Source organism: Chelonia mydas, chromosome 2 (assembly GCF_015237465.2).
Source record: "Chelonia mydas isolate rCheMyd1 chromosome 2, rCheMyd1.pri.v2, whole genome shotgun sequence".
Taxonomy (NCBI): domain Eukaryota; kingdom Metazoa; phylum Chordata; order Testudines; family Cheloniidae; genus Chelonia; species Chelonia mydas.
Genome location: NC_057850.1, coordinates 193158738 through 193178567, shown reverse-complemented (window position 1 = coordinate 193178567; position 19830 = coordinate 193158738). Strand labels below are relative to the sequence as shown.

Genomic DNA, 19830 nt, shown 5'->3' with positions numbered 1-19830 from the left:
GTGATCATACCTGACTGTGGCATGGTATCTCCAGTGGTGGATTCTGAACCTGAGGGTTATGATTTAAACAAAATAGCGGCTAATCATGCAGACCAACCTGAGTTACAGGAGTCAGATGCCTGTTGATGAGTTACAGTTACATGCAGATGCCTTTGCTAAACACAAACATAATTGTGAATGTATGGCAGTCACTATTGTTGTAGAAGGAGAAGATATGTCAGCCCAAAGACAATATCCTTACCCAGAACAGGCAAACCCATACATAGAAAAGACTATCAAGTCTTTACTGACGCAGGGAATACTACGTAGATGTACTTCCACTGCCAATTCCCCTATTTGGCCCATGAAGAAACCAAATGGTTCTTGGCATCTCAAAATTAATTATAGACGCCTGAATCAGGTCACACCCACTTGTGCCCCTACAGTGGCCAAGATGCCAGATTTAATCAAGTCCTTTGATCCAGAGGCTGTGTGGTTTACTTTCCTTGACATCAGTAACAGCTTTTGGACATTGCCATTGGCCCACATTTCACAGTACCCTTTTGCATTTCGTTTCCAGGGAGTCCAGTATTCCTGGACACGTTTACCTCAGGGGTATAAAAGTTCTCCAGCTTTATTCCATGTGCAAATAAGGCAGGCACTGTCTCAATTTTCTAAACCAACTGTTCTGTTTCAATATGTAGATGACCTGTGTTTAGCAACACGGACTAAAAAGGAGCATCTAGAAAGGCTTGATGAGCTCCTACAGATCCTAAAGGAAGCAGGGTTAAAGTGCAATCTGGCCAAGGCACAGCTAATGGCTAACTGTGTCTCTTTCTTGGGTCTCACCCTGACAAAATGGGGTAGAATCCCGGCACAACAGAAAGTAGATGCAATCCAAACATTGCCGTTACCACAGGACCCAACGGCTTTAAGATCCTTTTTGGGTTTAACTGCGTATTACAGGGATTTCATTCCCAATTTTGCTTCCATTGCAGGTCCCTTGTACCAACTATTAAAGAAAAGTGTCCGATGGGAATGGTCTGAGCAACACACGGAAGCAGTATCCCAGCTAAAACAGGCCATTTCAAGGCTCCGGTGTTGATCACTCCAAATCCTAAAATACCCTATCATCTGGAGGTAGCAGTGAGTGTGGGAAAATCGGACCTGGGGCCTGTGCCTCATGTTTAAATGTCATCAATTGAACTTAAGTATAACAATTGTGAAAAGTACCTATTGGCAACCAGTTGGGCCATACAACACTTTTCTTTTCTAATTGGCCTCAGCCCGATCGTATTACACTTATCACACACTCCCCTTCTGTTCTTACTGTCCAATGGGGTAAAAGATGGGCAAGTCTCAAATGCTCACCTAGCCCACTGGGCATTACTGCTGCAAGGGAAAGATATTACAGTAAAACCTATTAGGACACCATTTTTGTTACTAACTGCCCTACTATATGAAGGAGAGCCACACGTGTCCCGATCTTGAGCGATTGGATCTAAGGGGGGAGGAAAAACAAAAGCTTTTCCAACCATTGATACAGGAGACAGATTCCATTATTAGGTATCATTTCTTTGTTGACGGTTCTAGTTATTACCATCAAGGCAAACCTTGTACCGGATTTGGAATCCATGCAGTTCCTCCCGAGGAGAAAGGAGAGCATTGGGAGAAGGCATATTCATGTATTCCACATTTGGCTCAATATGCTGAATTAGCAGCAGTGGCTTGTGTTTTGGAGTACTGTGTGCAGTTCTCCATCACCACCACATACCGAAGTATCCGTTTTCAGACTCCGCATGAGTATGCAATTCTCTCACAGAGTTTCTACCATGTTGGGAGATAAATGGGTTCACATCTTCAGATGGCACGCCTATTAAGTGTGCATCACTGATGAAATACATCTGCTGGTTATCAGTAACAATCACTGTTCCAAGGTGGACGATTAAAGTGTTAAAAAAAAAAAAAAAAAAGCTCACTGGAAATTAGACCCCTATGCTACAGAAAATGGGAAGGCTGATAAATTAGCCCGAGAAGGAGCCCGATCAGGGGAATTCTGGAAAGAAAAAGATCAGGAATGTTCAGTTACTGCCCTAGTCCCAGATGCCTTATAGCTACAACTAAATTTGTACAGGCTGACATACTGGATTTAAAAGACACGCAGAAATTGGATAGGGACTTAGAGTAATCCTAGAGCTTTCCAAAACAAAAAAGAGAAGGGTTGCTAACTGTAGATCCTTTGTACAAAAGATATATATATATGCAAGCAAGCAGGTTAATCGTTTAGGCTACAATATGAACTTTAATGAAACTGCAGTCTCAGGTGGAAAATGGTTCCACTGAAATTTTTCCAACCGGCTCTAGCGCTCAGCATTAGTCCAACTCTGCTCCCCTGAAGTCACTGGCAGAGTTGGCAATGCTGAACACTTCGCAACGTCCCATTCTTTATTATCCAAGCTGAAACAAAACATGCAAAATATAAAGAAAGAGCATAAAAAGTGGCAAGCAAATTGGACTTAGAAAATCCTTTCACCTTTAAGAATGTAAGGTCCTGTTTCTGCAAGTGCATCTCAATGGGGAGGCTCTGTGTGGCTATGGAGGACTGCCTGCATGGAGTCAATTGTAGGATGTGGCCAAAGTTTTTATTAGTAAAAAGGGCAAAATAACTTATTTGTTTGCTACATGTGATTTTGAAGTTAACGGTGTCTTTTAATATTTCTGTTTTTAAGAAAAGATCTTTATTCTCAGTTGGGGAAACTGCAACATTTATATGGGCTTCCTTGTCCTGATGGGAAGACAGATTGAGCCCAAACTTTGGTGACCTAGTTTCCTAAATGATCCTTTTAAAAATTCATAAATGTAAGCAGACTTTTTTTTTTTCTACCATTGAGTGCAATGCTACTTTTATTAAAAATTCAGTGTTAGCCCAGTGTATGTGTGTTCTCCCCATTCTATCCAGCGATTGTTCCTAAATTAATCCCTGCTGAGTCGTGCAGGGTTTTCCTGTGTTCTTGTTTTTGTCTCCTCTCTTTCTTGTTCATTGAACTGATTTGCAGTATCTCATTTGCAAAGCTCATTTTAAGGGGCAGAAGCGTGTTCTGTGGGTAGGTCTGCCCTTGCAGTGGCATGTAGAATACATACATTGCACACCCAGCTAGCGCAGGTATAAATAGCAGTGGAGACAATAAGGTACTGCTTAGGCAAGAAGACTAGAGACCCGGCTGAACCCTAGGGTATATACCCTCTGCGGCTCTCTATGTGCCCAAGCAGTGCTCCCTATTTATGTTGCAATGTAGTGTCCCACTGCCAGAGCCTTTCCTCCCTGCAGGGAAAGGCTCCAGCAGGACCACGCTCTCTTTCACTGGGGTGTGTAGCTACATGTACCATATGTACCGCCACCAGTATAGACAAGGCCTTTGAGGGAGAATGTTACCGTTGGATTTTCATGCTCACTGTCTTCTGTTCTATTTCTAGAATTTAATGGCATGATCCTCCTGTGTAAAGTCTGTGGGGATGTTGCTTCAGGATTTCACTACGGTGTGCATGCTTGTGAGGGTTGTAAGGTAAAGTATAATAGTCTCCTTTCTGTTGTGGATGCTGGCTAGTTTTCAGATCACTGGGTAGTTAACAATTGGAATCATAGGGTAAGCAGGTGATGATGTTGGAAAGTTAAATTTATATTAATCTATTAAAACATTAATCTGAGAAAGTTCAAAATATACACAGGTTGCTTTAAAAAGACAAGCTGCTTGGGAATACACCATTCCTTCCCATGGGAACAACTAAACTAGTTGCCTGCGTGTCCACTGATCCATCAAAGGTCTGTTCTCAGACACAGGAACACCATGAATGGTCCATTCTGTGAAGGAGCTTTTGGCAATAATGGCGTTATATGAAAGCTATTTTCTTGAACGGGGGAGGCTAGATATTGTGCAAGAGGTGGTCTTGTGGCTAAAATACAGGGCTGGGAGTCAGGAGAGCTGGATTCTATTTCTATCCCTGCCACAGGTATCCTATGTGATCTTGGGTAAGTCACTTAACCTCTCAGCTCTGCTGGTTCCCTGTCAGTATAATGAGAATAATAATACTGAAGATCCTTGGATCGTAAGTTCTGACTGCTGGGGAAACTTTTAGAATTTATTAGTTAGAAACAAACAGTTATATATAGTTAGAAACAACCAGTTTATTGTATTAATCCTACCGTGTTCTTCCTTACACGTTATGCTTCACTATGCTAGCAAAACTGTCTGAGAGAAAACCAGTCATGAGAAGCTACGAGTGGCGCCTACTTCTTATGGCTCCGAAAGTAAATATGAGGAAGTGAAGCTTACTTGCAAATGTGCGGATCTTCATAGAAGATTTGACATGTACGGTAATAGGCTGTGGTTTTTATCTGCAGGGTTTTTTCAGAAGAAGCATTCAGCAAAACATTCAGTATAAGAAGTGCTTGAAGAATAACAACTGCTCTATAATGAGAATGAATAGGAACAGATGCCAGCAGTGCCGCTTCAAAAAATGTTTGTCTGTTGGAATGTCAAGAGATGGTATGTTCCTAAATTGAATAACGACATTGTAAAAGTGAATTGTGCTGCGTACGCCACCCATCTCAAAAGAGCATGTGTCAAAGATCGTAAGGAGGCAGAAACGGACAGCTGAATCCTGTTGTACTCTGACACTACTGTTGTCTCTTACGTGTGGATTAGCTAGTCTTCTCACTGTGTGGCTATACTGAGCACCATATATAAAGTAGCTAAGAAAGCCCTCCCTTCTCTGAGCATCTGGAGTTGGGATTAATACAATAGGATGCACTGCAGCTGCTAGATGGACGGACTTGATGTAACAGTCTTAGTTTATTTTACTGAGTTAAACAATATTTTAAGCTGCTCTGTGGGTATTAGGCTAGGTTTTGATCTCAGTTACGCTGGTGTAAATCCAAAATAACATTCTTGGTGGCAGTGGGGTTATTGTGGAGTTACACTGGTGTAACTGAAATAAGAATCTGAACCATCCTGTCCAGTGTATTGCATACATTTCCTAGGTTTTATTTGTAAACAAAAGGAAATGTTGCCCAATCTAGCTCTCACTGAAGTCAATGGAAAGACTTTAATAGAAGCTAGGTCAGGCCCATAGCACACTATCTTTTTATTGTCACTTAACGTAAGGCTATTACAGAGAGTAGAGTTTCAGGAGTAAGTTTTCAGTGCAAGGAGAAAGCACAGAGCTGCAGTACTTTAATGGTAACTGAAACTGCACTGCTAAATCACCGTATGCCTCACTGAAAGTCTGCCTTGTGCCATGATTTTTAGTGAGGTGCTGAAAATGTAGATTGTTTGTTTGGCTTCCAAAGCACAAAATTTCATTGAGCTGAGAACTCCTCCCCCCCCACCCCACCCCCACATTTCACTTTTTATTTCCCTCAGATTCATACTGAACAGGAACACATTTAACACTCATTGGGCAGGGGGAATTAACCGAGAACTTTATTTAAAAGAATTGTGCTGTCATTCTGAGTATCATTGACTACAACCCATATGGGGCTGTCTATACACAGGCTGGTACCCGATTGATTTAAGTAAACCAGTTTAATTAAATGCCAAACTCCTGGGCAAGCACACGTATGTCGGTTTAAAACTAACTATGTCGGGTGAACTAGCCCTACAAATGTAAGCTAACGCGATATAAACCAGGTTTAAAGCAATTTCAGAGCGTCCACAGACAAAGTTGCACTGATTTAACTACATCAGTTTTAAAGCACACATTTGGGTGCAACTGTGTGTATAGACCAGGCCTGGTTTGGAATAACCAAGAAAAGGGACATACAGATACTTTTGTTATATTTTTTGTTGCCTTCATTTTACATATAAACAGTGGTGCATAACCAGATGATCTTGGACCTGATTCTAATGTGACACCAGCTTTACACTGGGTTAACTTTACTGACATCAGTGGAGTTACTGCTGATACACAGCCATGCCAATGAGATCAGGATTAGTGTCCGAGCGTAAAAAGGCAAGATTATCCGTTTTGTGTGTAGTGGTTTTCATGACTGAATTTGGTGTGCCCGTGGGTAACTAAACCCTTTTTTTTCCCCCTTCCTTAGCTGTTCGATTTGGCCGCATTCCTAAACGTGAAAAACAGAGGATGCTGATTGAAATGCAAAGTGCCATGAAGACCATGATGAACAGCCAGTTCAATGGTCACTTGCCAAATGAAACATTAACAGAACATCAGGAGCAAGCGCTGCCATCGTCTCAAGAAGAGCTTACATCCAAACCCCAACAAGAGCTGGAAAACATCAGAAGTCCATCTCCTCCTCCTCCCTCTGACATTGCGAAGGAAGAAGTGATTGGTTTGGTGACCAGAGCCCACAAGGACACCTTCATGTACAACCAGGAGCAATCAGAAAACCCAGCTGAGGCCAGGCAGCCCCAGAGCGGGGAAAGAATTCCAAAGAACCCCGAGCAATATAGTTTGAATAGCGACTATTGTAGCAGTGGGCTTAGTGACACCCATTATACCGAGAGTGAGCAACTTCTTGCTGGACAATACAAAGGGAGACATGTAATGCATTATCCAAATGGGCGCACCGTTTGTTTCACAAATGGCCACTGTATGAACTTTACCAATGGTTATACTCAAAGAATGTGTGAAAAGATCCCAGAAGATGGGTTTTCGGCAAATGAGAACATACATATATACTCATGCAACACTGGAGGGAGAATGCACCTGGTACAGTAATGTCTGTTGTTGCTGGTTCAGGGAGACTTTTTTGCCATGTTTTTTAATGAGCTGTCAATACAGATGGGGCCAAATGTAGCTCCAGAATCAGTGAAGTTGCACACAGATGAATTTGGTCCATAGTGGAGACCCAGATAGCACCAAACAGAGTTTAGGGGCAAAGAACTACTAGATAGAGGTCAACGGCTTACACTGTGTATGGGATTTGAAATCAAGCAATTGATAAGGTTCTTCTAACAACACTTTTAGCTGCCAGATAGTCTATTTTCAACTAAAGTACATAAAAGATATAGTTGAAAATTGGGTTACAGTAGGTTTCTTGGAAAAGTGAGCCCTATGAATCATTAAGTCCTTTTCTACCCTTTTCTTCTTGGGGATAAAACCTTTAAAATAATTTACAAAGTTAGATACACTATCTTGAAATACATTTTTAAAAAGTATCCAAGCACAAGATCTGAGGTGCAACTCTGGCCTCCTGGAAGTCAGTGAGGACTTCAGTGGGGTCAGGATTTCATCCTTAGAGACAATCTAGTTGATTGAAGTCTGTTTTTACCAGGGTCTTTTAGTACTTGCTCACCTTGTCAGGCAGGTCATTTTTTAATTTAATTTTATTGTTATTAGGGCTAGATTTATTGATTTATTTATTTGAGAGCAGGTGTTTTTATGGAAACTACTTAAAACATTTGGATTTGGAGGGTTCTGGGCTATCCACAACAAACCTATCCTTCTACCCCTACAACAAGTTAAACTCTGAGCCAGTGATAGGATTTACAAGTATGGGTGCTCCCTTTCTTTATCCCCATTCATCTAGGAGTGTCCAGTAGCAGCATCATACCAGAAAGCATTTCCTTATCGCAGCCTCTTTGATCACTCTAACTGATTTAAGTCAAGCAACAATGCTGCATATTTCCCTACCTTTGCCCCATTTTTAAATCCCCACCCCCACCCCTCTTTACCTTGTAGTAGCTGCCTCTTTTCCTTAAAGTAGACTCTCTCTCCCTTTCTAGATGGAACAGACTGGGAGGGGGAACACAGGAAATATTCCAGTTCTTGTTCTGTGATGCTCCATAATTGCAAACCCTCAAATACAAATTGGCTACATTTTTTCACCTCCTAGTTTTTGACAATCCTTCAAGCTTTTCTCAACTTCCTGAGAATCCCCTTATTTGTAAGCTACTTCTTTATTGTATGTGGCTAGTGCCTAGTCCAGTGGGGCTCAGACCTCCAGTTGTGGCTGTAGGCCCTACAGCGTTACTTATCATTCTCAGTCTTGTTAGTCTGCCTAGATTTCAGACAAGCCTGGTGTATCATGATTACTCTCCTAAACTCTGAGCAGAGCTTGCTTGACACTGGGGTTTGTCTTTGTCACAGCTGTCCCTGAGATGACAACAGGATGACAGCCAGGGTCTGAACATGCTTTCCCACCAGCATTCTCTTCCCCGGCCATTCCAGCAGTAAAAGAGCAGTTTAGATTCTTTGATCCTCGTTTACAGTGGAGTAAGTGAGGGCAGATTCAGGGATAACTATAGAAGCCAGAGAGAGTGAGATCAGAAATGGGGTGTTCAGTTTCGATTCCCTGCATGGTAGCAGCTTTCCCTAATTACATTGTTGGAGCAGTCAAAGTTAGGAAAATTTTAAACTGATATTTAATGGAGCTGCATGAAATATCCTTGTTACTTAACTAATGAATATTCCTATTTTATCTGTTGTATCATTAGCGCAATGATTTCCTCAACGAGTCTGCTTCTTTCAAAGACTGGTTAAAATGTGGAATATAATTTGAAGAGGGTTTTTTTGTGTGTGTGGAAATTCTAGGTTTGTCCAATGAGCAAGACTCCCTTTGTGGACCCAAGTAAGTCTGGCCATGAAGTCTGGGAAGAATTTTCGATGAGCTTCACCCCTGCAGTGAAAGAAGTGGTGGAGTTCGCAAAACGCATTCCAGGGTTCCGAGATCTTTGCCAGCACGACCAGGTCAATCTTCTAAAGGCTGGGACATTTGAGGTGAGAATCACAGTAAATGCCTTGCCAGCATCCTTCATGCTTTAGATGTTGGGCTGACTGTGCAGCAATCTTATGCCTTATTAATAGAGATGCATGTGTCTCGATCTAGAATCAAACTTCCCCCAGGATATGCGATTGCTCCGTTAGAGAGATGGAGCCAGATCCTCAATGGGTATAATGGCATATAACCATTAAGGTCAATAAAGCTGTAACAGCTGAGGATCTTGTTCGCATCTGGAGCCTGTTAACTTAATTTAAGCCCCAGCAGGGTTCATGGTTTTGTGTTAGCTCAGCAAAACCTTTTCAACCAGAAACCCTTTTCCCAGACTTAGACAGCTGAGAACCCTACTCCACCTCCTCCCTCACCCCAGAACTCATCATTTATTTCTTTTAAATAGCTACCTGCAGGCAGCAACCTTGCTTCTGTGGGTCTAATCTGAATTATTCGCCCCACAGAGGCTCAGTTCCCTGTTCTGCACCTGTTCCCTCTGCTGCCTGAAGTCTCTCCTGCAGAAAGACCTGATGGGGCTAGAGTGATTCCATCTGTGCAGGAGTCCCTCCAGTGGTAACTGGGGGTACTGCAGTCACTGGAGCCTCCAGTATCCCCTGGTGTCAGTAGCTGGAACTTTACTCAGCAATACAGTAGCTACACTGTAGATCAGAGGTGGGCAAACTACGGCCCGGGGGCCGCATCCGGTCCTCCAGACGTTTTAACTCGGCCCTCGAGCTCCTGCTGGGGAGCAGGGTCCAGGGCTTGCCCTGCTCCAGCCGGGGAGCAGGATCAGGGGCTTGTCCCACTCCACGCGGCTCCCAGAAGCAGCAGCATGCCCCCCTCCAGCTCCTACGCATAGTGGCAGCCAGGGGGCTCCGCACACTGCCCGCTGCTCCAAGTGTTGCCTCCGCAGCTCCCATTGGCCAGGAATTGCGGCCAGTGGGAGCTGCGGGGCAGTGTTTGTGGACTGGGCGGTGCCTGTGGACAGGGCGGTGACTGCAGACAGGGCAGCTCACAGAGCCAGAGGGGGGACATTCTGCTGCTTCTGGGAGCTGCTTGAGATAAGCACCACCCGGAGTCTGCACCCTTGACCCCCTCCCACCCCAATCTCCTGCCCCAGCCCTGATCCCCCTCCCATCTGAGCCCCTCAGTCCCAGCCCAGAGCACCCTCCTGCACTCCCAACCCGTCGTCCCCAGCCCCACCCCAGAGTCCACACCTCCAGTCGGAGCTCTCACCTCCCCCGCTGCATCCCAACCCCCTGCTGCAGTCTGGAGCCCCCTCCAGCATCCTAAATGCCTCATTTCTGGCCCCACCCTAGAGCCCGCATCCCCAGCCAGAGCCCTCACCCCATCCCGCACCCCAGCCATCAATTTCGTGAGCATTCATGGCCCACCATACAATTTCCATACCTAGATGTGGGCCTCGGGCCAAAAAGTTTGCCCACCCCTGCTGTAGATACTACATAGTGTCTGCAGTGTGGCTGATAGTTGGGTCATTAGTAGTGGGCCTTAGCACCGCCAGCTCTTTATGACAAGGCATGCATACATATGGTCATTATGTACTGTACGTAAATTTGGTATCAGCTGGTTAATAATGCAAGGATTCCTGATGTGGTGTTACAACTAGTCAGTGTCCCTCACTTGATGACCTTTATTTACGGGCCTGGCCTCCTGTGTGTGTGATGCACACTATTACTAGTGGAGTTAAAGCTTGCATGACTGGAGGAAACCTGACCCCACAGAATTCAAGGTCTCGTTCAAACAGGTCTGGTTTCTGTAACACTTGTTTTTAAGCAGGGATATAGGACTGTGTGTTTACTTGCACTGAAGAAATTATTTTCTCCTGAAAGTTGTTGGGTCCCTTGCTTTCTTCACTGATAATGCATTAAATTATACAGCTCTAGAATGGTCAGTTGTTGGAGTGAGAGGTACCTGTTACACTGTGAAACTCAGACCCAGGTCCTGGCCTCCTCTATGCTAGTTTCTCTTTGCTTCTGACTGCTCCCCCTTCCAGTGCCCTGCCTTATGTTTTCATTACCATATTTGTACTTAGCCTACACTATCACCTCTCCCCAGCACATCTTTATCTGCAGTAACCATTAAAACTCTTGCTCGAATTACACAAAAAGACGGATTCCTGTCTGAAAAATTCTACACGTTTTAGGCTCTGCTCAGGTTCCACAGAGCGGAGACCTTCATCAAGCAGGGGGATAACTTAAAACAGAACCACCACATTAGCAAATTTAAACTTTCCCTCTGGCACTGGAGCTGTGGTTAACATAGACTGAAACACTGGGGAGCCAAATTTTCTAAGTACAGCCTCTCTTTGTACCTGTAGAGTCACTTGTGTGTAGTTTTGTGCGTGCGTACTTGTACATGAGTACAAATGAGATGCCTTCCAAGACACAGTCATGCACAAGCACAAATGGTTGAGGCCCCTTTTGAAAACACCAGTTTGACATACTGTCTAAAATTCCTATCTGGAGTCTAGATTTTATTTTACACTCTGGATTTTAGCTCTAGCTCCTCCTCTGGTGTCAACAAGCATAGCCTCAAGCGCTTCAGTTGTACTGTGCTGGTTTACAGCAGCTGAGGAGTGGGCCATATGGTTTGAAGACCAGAATTAATATCCTGTTCACCTAGAAGAGTCATTATTTTAGGCCAGTGACTCCACGCTTCTGGAGCTCAATCCTGTGAAGTTCTGAGCATTTTCAGTTTCCAGAGAAAATGGTGGCGGCAGGGGGTGTTCAGCACCTTGCAGTGAAATTCCCCCCTGCAGAAGGCCAGCCCCGGACCTGTCCACTGTTTATGTCCTATTTAAACTGTAGTTTGCAGGCTTCATTGGTGCATAGGCTTCTGCATGGTGCTAAAATTCACCACAGCATATATTTCTCTGTTGAAAGTGAACCCATAATGTTATAGTGCTCATGGTCCAGATCCGTAAGGGTATTTAGGTGCCTTACTGCCTCTATAGGCACCTGAGTCCACCATTTAGGTGCCAGTTACAACTTGTCAAAGTCAGTGCTCAGCTGTTGCCTAACCACATAGAGTTTCCACCTGCAGGCATGCACAGAGCCACCTAGGTCCTGATGCTGTCCCACAGCTAACAAGCTGCACCAAACCCTTGCTTAAACAGAAACCTCTAGACTGCCCCTCCTTCCCCATGTCCCCAGCAAGGCCCACTCCTAGAGGCATTCTCAGAGCATGCTTAAGATCTGTTGCTTGTCATAAGAGACAACCGGGATGGGATTAAGTTGTGTGAGTAGGGCACACCCCTGGGATGTGGGAGACCCAGGTTCAGATCCCTGCTCCAATGAATAGCTGATAAGTGGATTAACTTCAAGAGGAGAGATTGACCAAGCCCCCAGAAAAGCCAGGAGCCTGGTGGTTAGGGCAAGCACCTGGGATGTGGGTCATTTTGGTTCATGCCCCTGCTCCAAATCAGACAAAGCAGAGGCTTGAAATCAGGCCTCCCGTAGCACAGATAAGAGCTCTAACAACTGGGCGATCAGCTTTGTGCGTGTGTGTCTCGTTTTCTATGAGAAAGGTCTTGGGTTTGGGCTGCTGGGGCATGGGCTGACCTGGCTTAGGTGCTTAACTCCAGGAGAGGGTCCAGCTGAGAATCGTGAGCCGAAGGACATGCCTAGTTCTAGCCTGTCAGTCAGTTGCCTAAGGCCCAGATCAATAGGAGTTAGGCACTCAAATGCCTTTGTGGATCTGGTCCTAATCTCCCTCCCATTCAGCATTTCACACCAGGTGGCTCCCCCCACAACTTACTGGCCTTCAAGGATCCCTTTCCTAAGCACCTAACCTTGCATCATACAGGTGCCCTGGTGCTACCAACAGTCCCTGCCCAAAGAACTTACACTCTGACGGTCAGACAAGAGACGACAGGTAGATACAGACAGATGGGGGAGTGCAAGTAAACAGTAAGACAGTACTGGTCAGGGTGACAGGCAGTCTCTGCACACCAGCAGCCTATTTTGATTTTCAGAGGGGAAAAAAATCAAGGCCATAACAGAAAGCAAGAAGTTAGACATTTTAAAATGAAGTTTGTTTTAGTTTATCCAAATCAGAAAGTAGCAGTTCTGCACATCATATTTAAACAATGGAACATGTCGGGGGTTGTTAAACATTGAGCAAATGGAACCTTACTAGCCATTCCACATGGAAAAAATTCACAGTGCAGCTGAGAACAAGGAGGCGAAGTTTGACAGTTGTAAATGCTCAGAAAGAGGTGCCTATATCAAAAAATATATCCCCAATTGGTAGCTACAGACAAGGTGTAATTTCAAGCTCTGTTGTGTTAGCCTTTCCAAGGACACACATTCTGTTCTTTTCCACCGGGGCTCACTAACATTGCCTGTAAAAACCCAGCAGTGACATGGTACTTCTACAGACAACACACCATGGGCTAGATCCTCAGCTGTTATAAGTCACCATAGCATCATTGAAATCAATGGAGCTATTCCAGTTTACCCGGGAAGAGGATCCATCCGATGAAGTGAGCTGTAGCTCACGAAAGCTTATGCTCAAATAAATTTGTTAGTCTCTAAGGTGCCACAAGTCCTCCTTTTCTTTTAGCTTGATGCTGTTACTTGCTACCCACAAACACAGGGTGAAGAAAACGTTTCTTCTAATATCATGAATTTTTTGTTTGCTCCGTAACTATAAACAAGTCCTCATACCGATGCATTTGTGAACAGTGTTTTCTTTATGGCTCAGGATGTCTGAGGCTTAAGTTTTAGTTCTGCTATCCCTTCTCCCCTTCTACCTCCAAACAGCAGCTAATTTTCCTTATTCTCCCAGATTTCAGGGACGTAGCTTGCATCATTCTTTAGAGCTAAGTGGGGTATTGTCTATTTCTAATCAAGATAAGTGATAGGAATGAACTATTACATAGTTGTAAAATTAGTTTATTTTCTCATAGATCTATACAAATCTGCCTATATTTTCTTTTCTCTCTTTTGCCAGGTTTTAATGGTACGGTTTGCATCTTTATTTGATGCAAAGGAACGTACTGTCACCTTCCTTAGTGGAAAGAAGTACAGTGTGGATGATCTGCATTCAATGGGAGCTGGCGATCTGCTCAACTCCATGTTTGAATTTAGCGAGAAACTAAGTGGCCTGCAACTTAATGATGAGGAAATGAGTTTGTTTACAGCAGTTGTCCTGGTCTCTGCTGGTAAGGAAAGAAAGTTAATCTATACCTTTGCCAAACTTTGAATACAGTTGTCATTAGAGTGAAGGCCTCTGTAAAATATATATATTAAGCCTAATTAAGTTGGCTTGAAGGATTTAATGGGCCTCTTCTAAATTCCTGGCGGCCTGTAGTTTAAACTTCTGTAGCTCTGGACAGGGGGAAATTGCATATGTGAAAAACAGTTCTGATTTGCAGATATTTAGGACTTTTCTGCTATTACTACGGAACCCAAACTTCTGTTTAAAAGAAAAGAAAAATATCTGGCTTTTTCTGCTGCTGTCTCACTGCTGTAGTAAAATATCCTTTCCAAAAAGTGTCAGCAGCCAGACAAGTAATAGGTCGAGAGTGGGAACTATGGGCCCGATTTTCCCCTCGCTTATGCCAGTTTTACACAGGTATAACTTGACTTCTGGGAAGTTAATTCTGACTTACACCAATGTGGGTAATTGGAGAACCAGGTCCTTTTTACCTCAGAGATATCTTCAAAGCCTGGTACATAGCTTAGTAGTTTCACTTTTTTTGGTAAAGTCTCTATCCTGCAATTGGATCGGAACCTCTATTAGCAATAGGGTTGTCTACATCATGAACCATACCTTATGCAGTTGAAGAGCCCATCAAGTCTTTAAAATGATGACCAACCTTAACTATTGAAATCAGTGGGAATTGATGACACTCAATTCTTTGCTGGAACTGACCCAGTTTTCCTAAAATCGTCACTTTTAGTCTATCCGGAACTTGATAAAATACTTTCAAGACCATCAAATTGTGTTTTCTGCTGCCATAAAATGCTAAAATATCGGAGTTGAGATTTGGGCCCCAAGTTGCATTCCTGCCACATCCCAAACTCCCAATGTGGTTCTTAGTATCACAGGGAGTTTCCAGGGTGTAAGGAATGCAGGACTGGCCCTTAAACAGTTCCCAGGTTATTGATTTTTGAGTACACCATCAGATCTAGCAATTCATTTTCTAAGGGTCACATGGGTGAGCAGTTATTCACTTGAATAGTCCCACTGGTGAGTAATCCCATTCTCTCCAATGTTGCTGCTGTGATACATTAAGTGTTTAAAAAACCAAAACAGCACCAGCAGGTGGAGGCTGCTGGCCAGCTTCTACAGCTGTTTGGGAATGCAGCTTATTCTCTCCTTGTCCCCCATTTTGCTAGCCAATACGTAAGAGACGCTGGAGCAGTGGCCATGCCTCTGTTCCCATCCGCCTTTGGGATTCCACATGCCCCAGGAGCGTAGGGAGGGGATCAGTCCCTGTGCTCCCAAGTGTACAAGGGCTGCGTTTCTGCCTGAGCCATGTGAGTGTGGGGAGAAGGCTCCTTAGACGCTCTCACAAACTGTGCACCCACGTTCTGTGTTTGAGACAGGCAGAATCTGAGTGGAATATTTTTTCTTGAAAAAGGGAAGGATGTTGAGAGCTTTAGATAATAAACATGTCTAGTACAGCAGTCTCCCAGGAGGTGTTCTGTTCTCAGTGCTGGCTAACTAACTATAACTTGAGATAGGGCCCAGTCCTGTGAAGTGTTGAACTGGCTCTGCTTCCATTCATCAGTGACTGCTGAGCCAAACACTTGGCTCAGATAGCTTCCCCAAGATGATGGTCAAAAACAGGACTTTAGAGCTAGGCTCTTAAATTCTTTCTTAGACCTGATTTTCTGCAGTGCTGAGCACTTGCGGTTCCTGTTGAAGTCAGTGGAAGCTGCTGGCTGTGCAGCACCTCCAAACTGTTAGGCTACTTTCATTATGCAGCTAAGGCCCTGATTCAGCAAAGCACTTTAGCCCATACTTTCCTTCAAGCATGTGCTTAAATCTATCTCTCTTCAGTAAAGTACATAAGTGCTTTGCTTTGCTGAATAGAGATGGGACTGCCTGCCTGTGTCTGAGCTTTGCTGAATCCGGGCCTAAATAAGGATGTGGGAGACTCGCTTGAGCCACCCAGGTTTGAAAGTCTTGGCTCACATTTTTTCCTATATTGGTTGATGTGGACAACTGACTCATACTGCTTTTTATCTGCAAGCTATGTCTGCCTGCCTTTTCTCCCACTCTTTTTTTTTTTCCCCTCTCTTTCCCTTTAGATCGATCTGGAATAGAAAATGTTAACTCTGTGGAGGCGCTGCAGGAGACACTAATTCGTGCACTAAGGACCTTAATTATGAAAAACCATCCAAACGAAGCCTCTATTTTTACAAAACTTCTTTTGAAATTACCTGACTTGCGTTCCTTAAACAACATGCACTCTGAGGAACTCTTGGCCTTTAAAGTTCACCCATAGGCCTTTAGCTCTTATTTATACATGAACTTGCCTCATGTTAAGCTGTATATTTTGTGCTAAAATACTTATTTATATGTTTGTACCACTTGTTGGAGAAGAAAATCTCATTGACTCTTAGTGATTGGTTGATACGCCGTAACCTTGCAATAACATTTCAGAGTGAGTACGTCCAGTGGTTAGCAACGTGGCATTCAGAGTTCATCAAACTATCCAGAATCATCAGTATGTTGACTGTAAAGTTTTTCACTCAACAGAAAGACCTGTCAGCTTCCTCTGGTGAAAATCAAAAGCATAGTGGCTGTGTGAGAAATGAAAGAAATGACAGTTGGGCTTTCCCATATCTAACGCATGTAGTCTTGCTTGTCTGGAAAGCTCTTACTAATTAACTAATGACCTATATAAAGTACAGAAGTGTGTGTGTGTGTGTATATATATATATTTGTGTATGTATATAAATTGTTCTACATAAAAATATAGACATAATTTCTTCACAATATTTTAAACTGTGAAGGAGTTAAACTTGCAAAAGCAGATTATCTATGGAAAGAACCAAAATAGGTGCACTTTGTGTATTGCTGAACTAATTATCTGACCATTTATAATTTTTGGAAAACAGCAAATTTGCATTGATATGCTATATTTGTTAATAAAAGAAATACTGTGACACCAAAATTGCAGTCAGGTCCAACTTTATAACGAGAACTATTAACTGAAAGAGAATTGTTTAGGGTACTAGTTAGATTGATTATTTGTTGCAGCTAAGGTTCTTACCTTGTGCTGATAGTGGTTAAAAAGCTGTTGGACACTAGCATAGCTGATGAGCAACAGAATCCATCAGTTCCTCCTAAAGAATCAAGGAAAATTTTCAGGAAAAGTGTATCCATCTAATATCCAGATTGCAGGTTTGTTTGTTTTTTCTTTTGGGTTTTGTTTTTTTTTTGTTTTGTTTTGTTTTTTTGCATGTATATTTCTGTGTCCATTTCTTTCTTACACTACACCAATTTGCTACTTGACTGCTCAATAAGATTTGAATACAGAGCTGAGAGAGACACCTTGGTCTTTTCCTGTTGTTTTACCGCCAACCTTAATATGTATATAAATATTGGAGCTGTATGCTTTTTAAAGAACTTTTTTTGTGTACGGAAAACAAGTGCACTCGATTGTTGGATATCATGACTCGCTTAACAAAACAGAGAGTTTTGGGGGTTTGGGGCTCTGTTTATTCCAGACAGAAAAATTCCCAGACTTGAGGGTCTGTTTTGTATTCTGCTGCTTTCCACCCTAAAAGGGGGGAGGGGGAATGTTCCTCATGGAGTTGAATTTCTTCTGTTATAGCAGGAAGTGACACCACAGACTCGTGATTTAAAAAGCCAAAGCAGTAATGTTATAAATAGTCACGTTACTGTCATATACTGTGGGAGCAGAAAATGCTCTTTTTACCTTCATGTTTAGTTGACTGATGTTCAAGTTTGACCCTCTAAGGTCTTAAAATTGTGTAACACTAACTGTTGTCAACTGATAGAGGGTTGTTGCTAAAGGGTTAATGTGATGTGTAAGGGCACAGTCCCTGAAACTTTCTGATGGCAGAACTCCCATTAACCTTGCAGGTTCAAAACGCTATGGACTTCTGCAAAGCCAGTTGAAGTCAGTATGAGTCTTCCCAATGACTTCAGTAGGATTTGGATCAGGCCCTGGAGATCCGATCCTGCACCATGCAAGTCAATGGCAGTTTTGCCGCTAACGGTAGTGGTGGGGGTGAGAGGAGGTTTGGGCTGCACTGTAGCATGAACATGGGGCCATCAGTTTTTAAGCAGAAATCTCAGTTGAAAGGGATGAGTTCTGCCCAAAAGTGAATGGCAAGGGAGTCAAACTGAAGGGGATCTGGAAAGAGTGCAGATATATCCTCGCTTTGCCAAAAAGCAGAGGGGCACAGCCTTTCCCAGTAGCTCCCCCTCCTCCTCAGCTGGTGGGGTGAGAGCTCTCCTCCTGCTTCAAACTACTTCAACCACTGGAAAACAGCCCCCCTTTTTTAAATGTTTTCAGCAGATTACATTTCTAGGGCTTTTCCCCCTCATTTCTGCAAACACTGCATTCAACCAATATTATTAGTTTTAACGCTTCACTGACATGTATTCTAAAATGCACATTTATGAAAGGACACAATTGCATCATTTGTTTCTGCAAGGAGTCAAGGTGGCTCTTTAATATACCCTGTTTCAAAAGTGACGGTCAAACTGACCCCTGATTTTTGGCTTCTTATAGAGGCCTCCTCACTATCTCTCTCTCTCTTTCTTTCTTTTAAAACTTTTATTATTAAGCCTTTAGGAATGTATAACCAGGACTGTGTAAGGATTGCTTATTAAATTTTAGTTAGATTCAATATATATGCAATAGATAAATATTCTGATGTGTGCAATTTCATTTGAATGAAATCTTCCTACATGTAATGCAAATCGAACTTATATCAGCTGAAAAACCCCCAGATTCATGCCAAAAGGTTTAATGAAAAAGAAAAAGCTATTCAAAATGGCTCATATTTCGTGAACTCCATAACTGAACTTCAGAAAGAAGTTACTTTAGCCATGTATTGTGAGCTCACTCTTTTACTGTGTCACTGGTTATACACTTGTTAAATGCTGAGATAATAGTCTTCATGCAAGACATTTATGAGTACTGTAGATGGGACTTTGCGGAACGATTAATATAACGTACTGTATGAATTTATTGAAATGTTACTGATTGTACAGGTTTGAAAAGATTAAATATGGGCATTATGTTAGCAAACAAGGCTGTTTCCATGCTGTTGTGTATCTCTATACATATAAAGTCTACATGGGGGAGGGACAGTACATATGCCGAGGCACAAAGAATCAGAATGCCAGTTGGTGTAAGGTCAGTGGAGCTGCGCTGATTTGCAGTGGTATAAGATACTGATTTTTTCCTGGAAGGTGGATGAATGCTTGGTTAGTTGAAGATGATTTATGATTACCAGCAGGGTAGGAGTAGATTTCTATCCTTTTAATACTATTTTAAAACCTCTTCACTGCATTGTAACTGAGTAGGGTACATGGTTTGTTTTCCGTAAAGTAGTCTCAGGGAGACAGGTGCGCCCAAAAGCAACCGATGAGCTTTGATTTTTCCAATTTAAAATTTGCGGATTGTCAGTGAAGGGTTTGTCATTTCAAGCTGTCGGTTCTGGAGAGCTGGGAACACAATTTAAAGGGGCACTCTCAAACTTCCCTGAAAATTGTGTAGCTGCTGCTGCTAAACAAAATCACCCACACCAGAGCCCCCATTGTTGAAAGAAAATAGAGAAACCTCTTGCCATGTATTGGCACTGCTTTAGTCCTGCCATGAGCGCCTCATGGTCTGAAACCTGTGCCCACGCAGAACCTTTGTGACTCCAGCGGTGTTCTGTGCAGGGAGCTCATTGCAGAATCCCAGCTTTAGGCAGAGCACTTAAGCATTGGCCTTGGGAAGTTTCCCACTTTGTGGGAATCTCTCACACAGCATCCTAGGGAGGCGGGGTGGGAAGTGACACAAAGTCCTCCAAAATAGGCAGGGAGCCAGGTGAAAAACAACTTTTAACTCATTTGGAGAAACTAACTGGATTTCAAGTTGACAGTGCCCCTTCAAATGA

The 19830-nt window shown here is 43.1% G+C and overlaps 1 protein-coding gene across 3 annotated transcripts in view; it reads left to right on the top strand.

The window, feature by feature from the left end:
* The window catches only part of NR1D2 (nuclear receptor subfamily 1 group D member 2), a 31315-nt gene extending 12338 nt beyond the window's left edge, over window positions 1–18977 (top strand). For all 3 annotated transcript variants that reach the window (XM_037890417.2, XM_043540922.1, XM_043540921.1), the window contains exons 3-8: window positions 3454–3542; window positions 4379–4523; window positions 6080–6708; window positions 8533–8718; window positions 13685–13895; window positions 15994–18977. In XM_037890417.2, the coding sequence (XP_037746345.2) occupies window positions 3454–3542; window positions 4379–4523; window positions 6080–6708; window positions 8533–8718; window positions 13685–13895; window positions 15994–16190 (1457 nt within the window). In that variant the 3' untranslated portion in view covers window positions 16191–18977. The remainder of the gene's footprint in view (window positions 1–3453; window positions 3543–4378; window positions 4524–6079; window positions 6709–8532; window positions 8719–13684; window positions 13896–15993) is intronic.
* The last annotated feature ends 853 nt before the right edge of the window (window positions 18978–19830 follow it).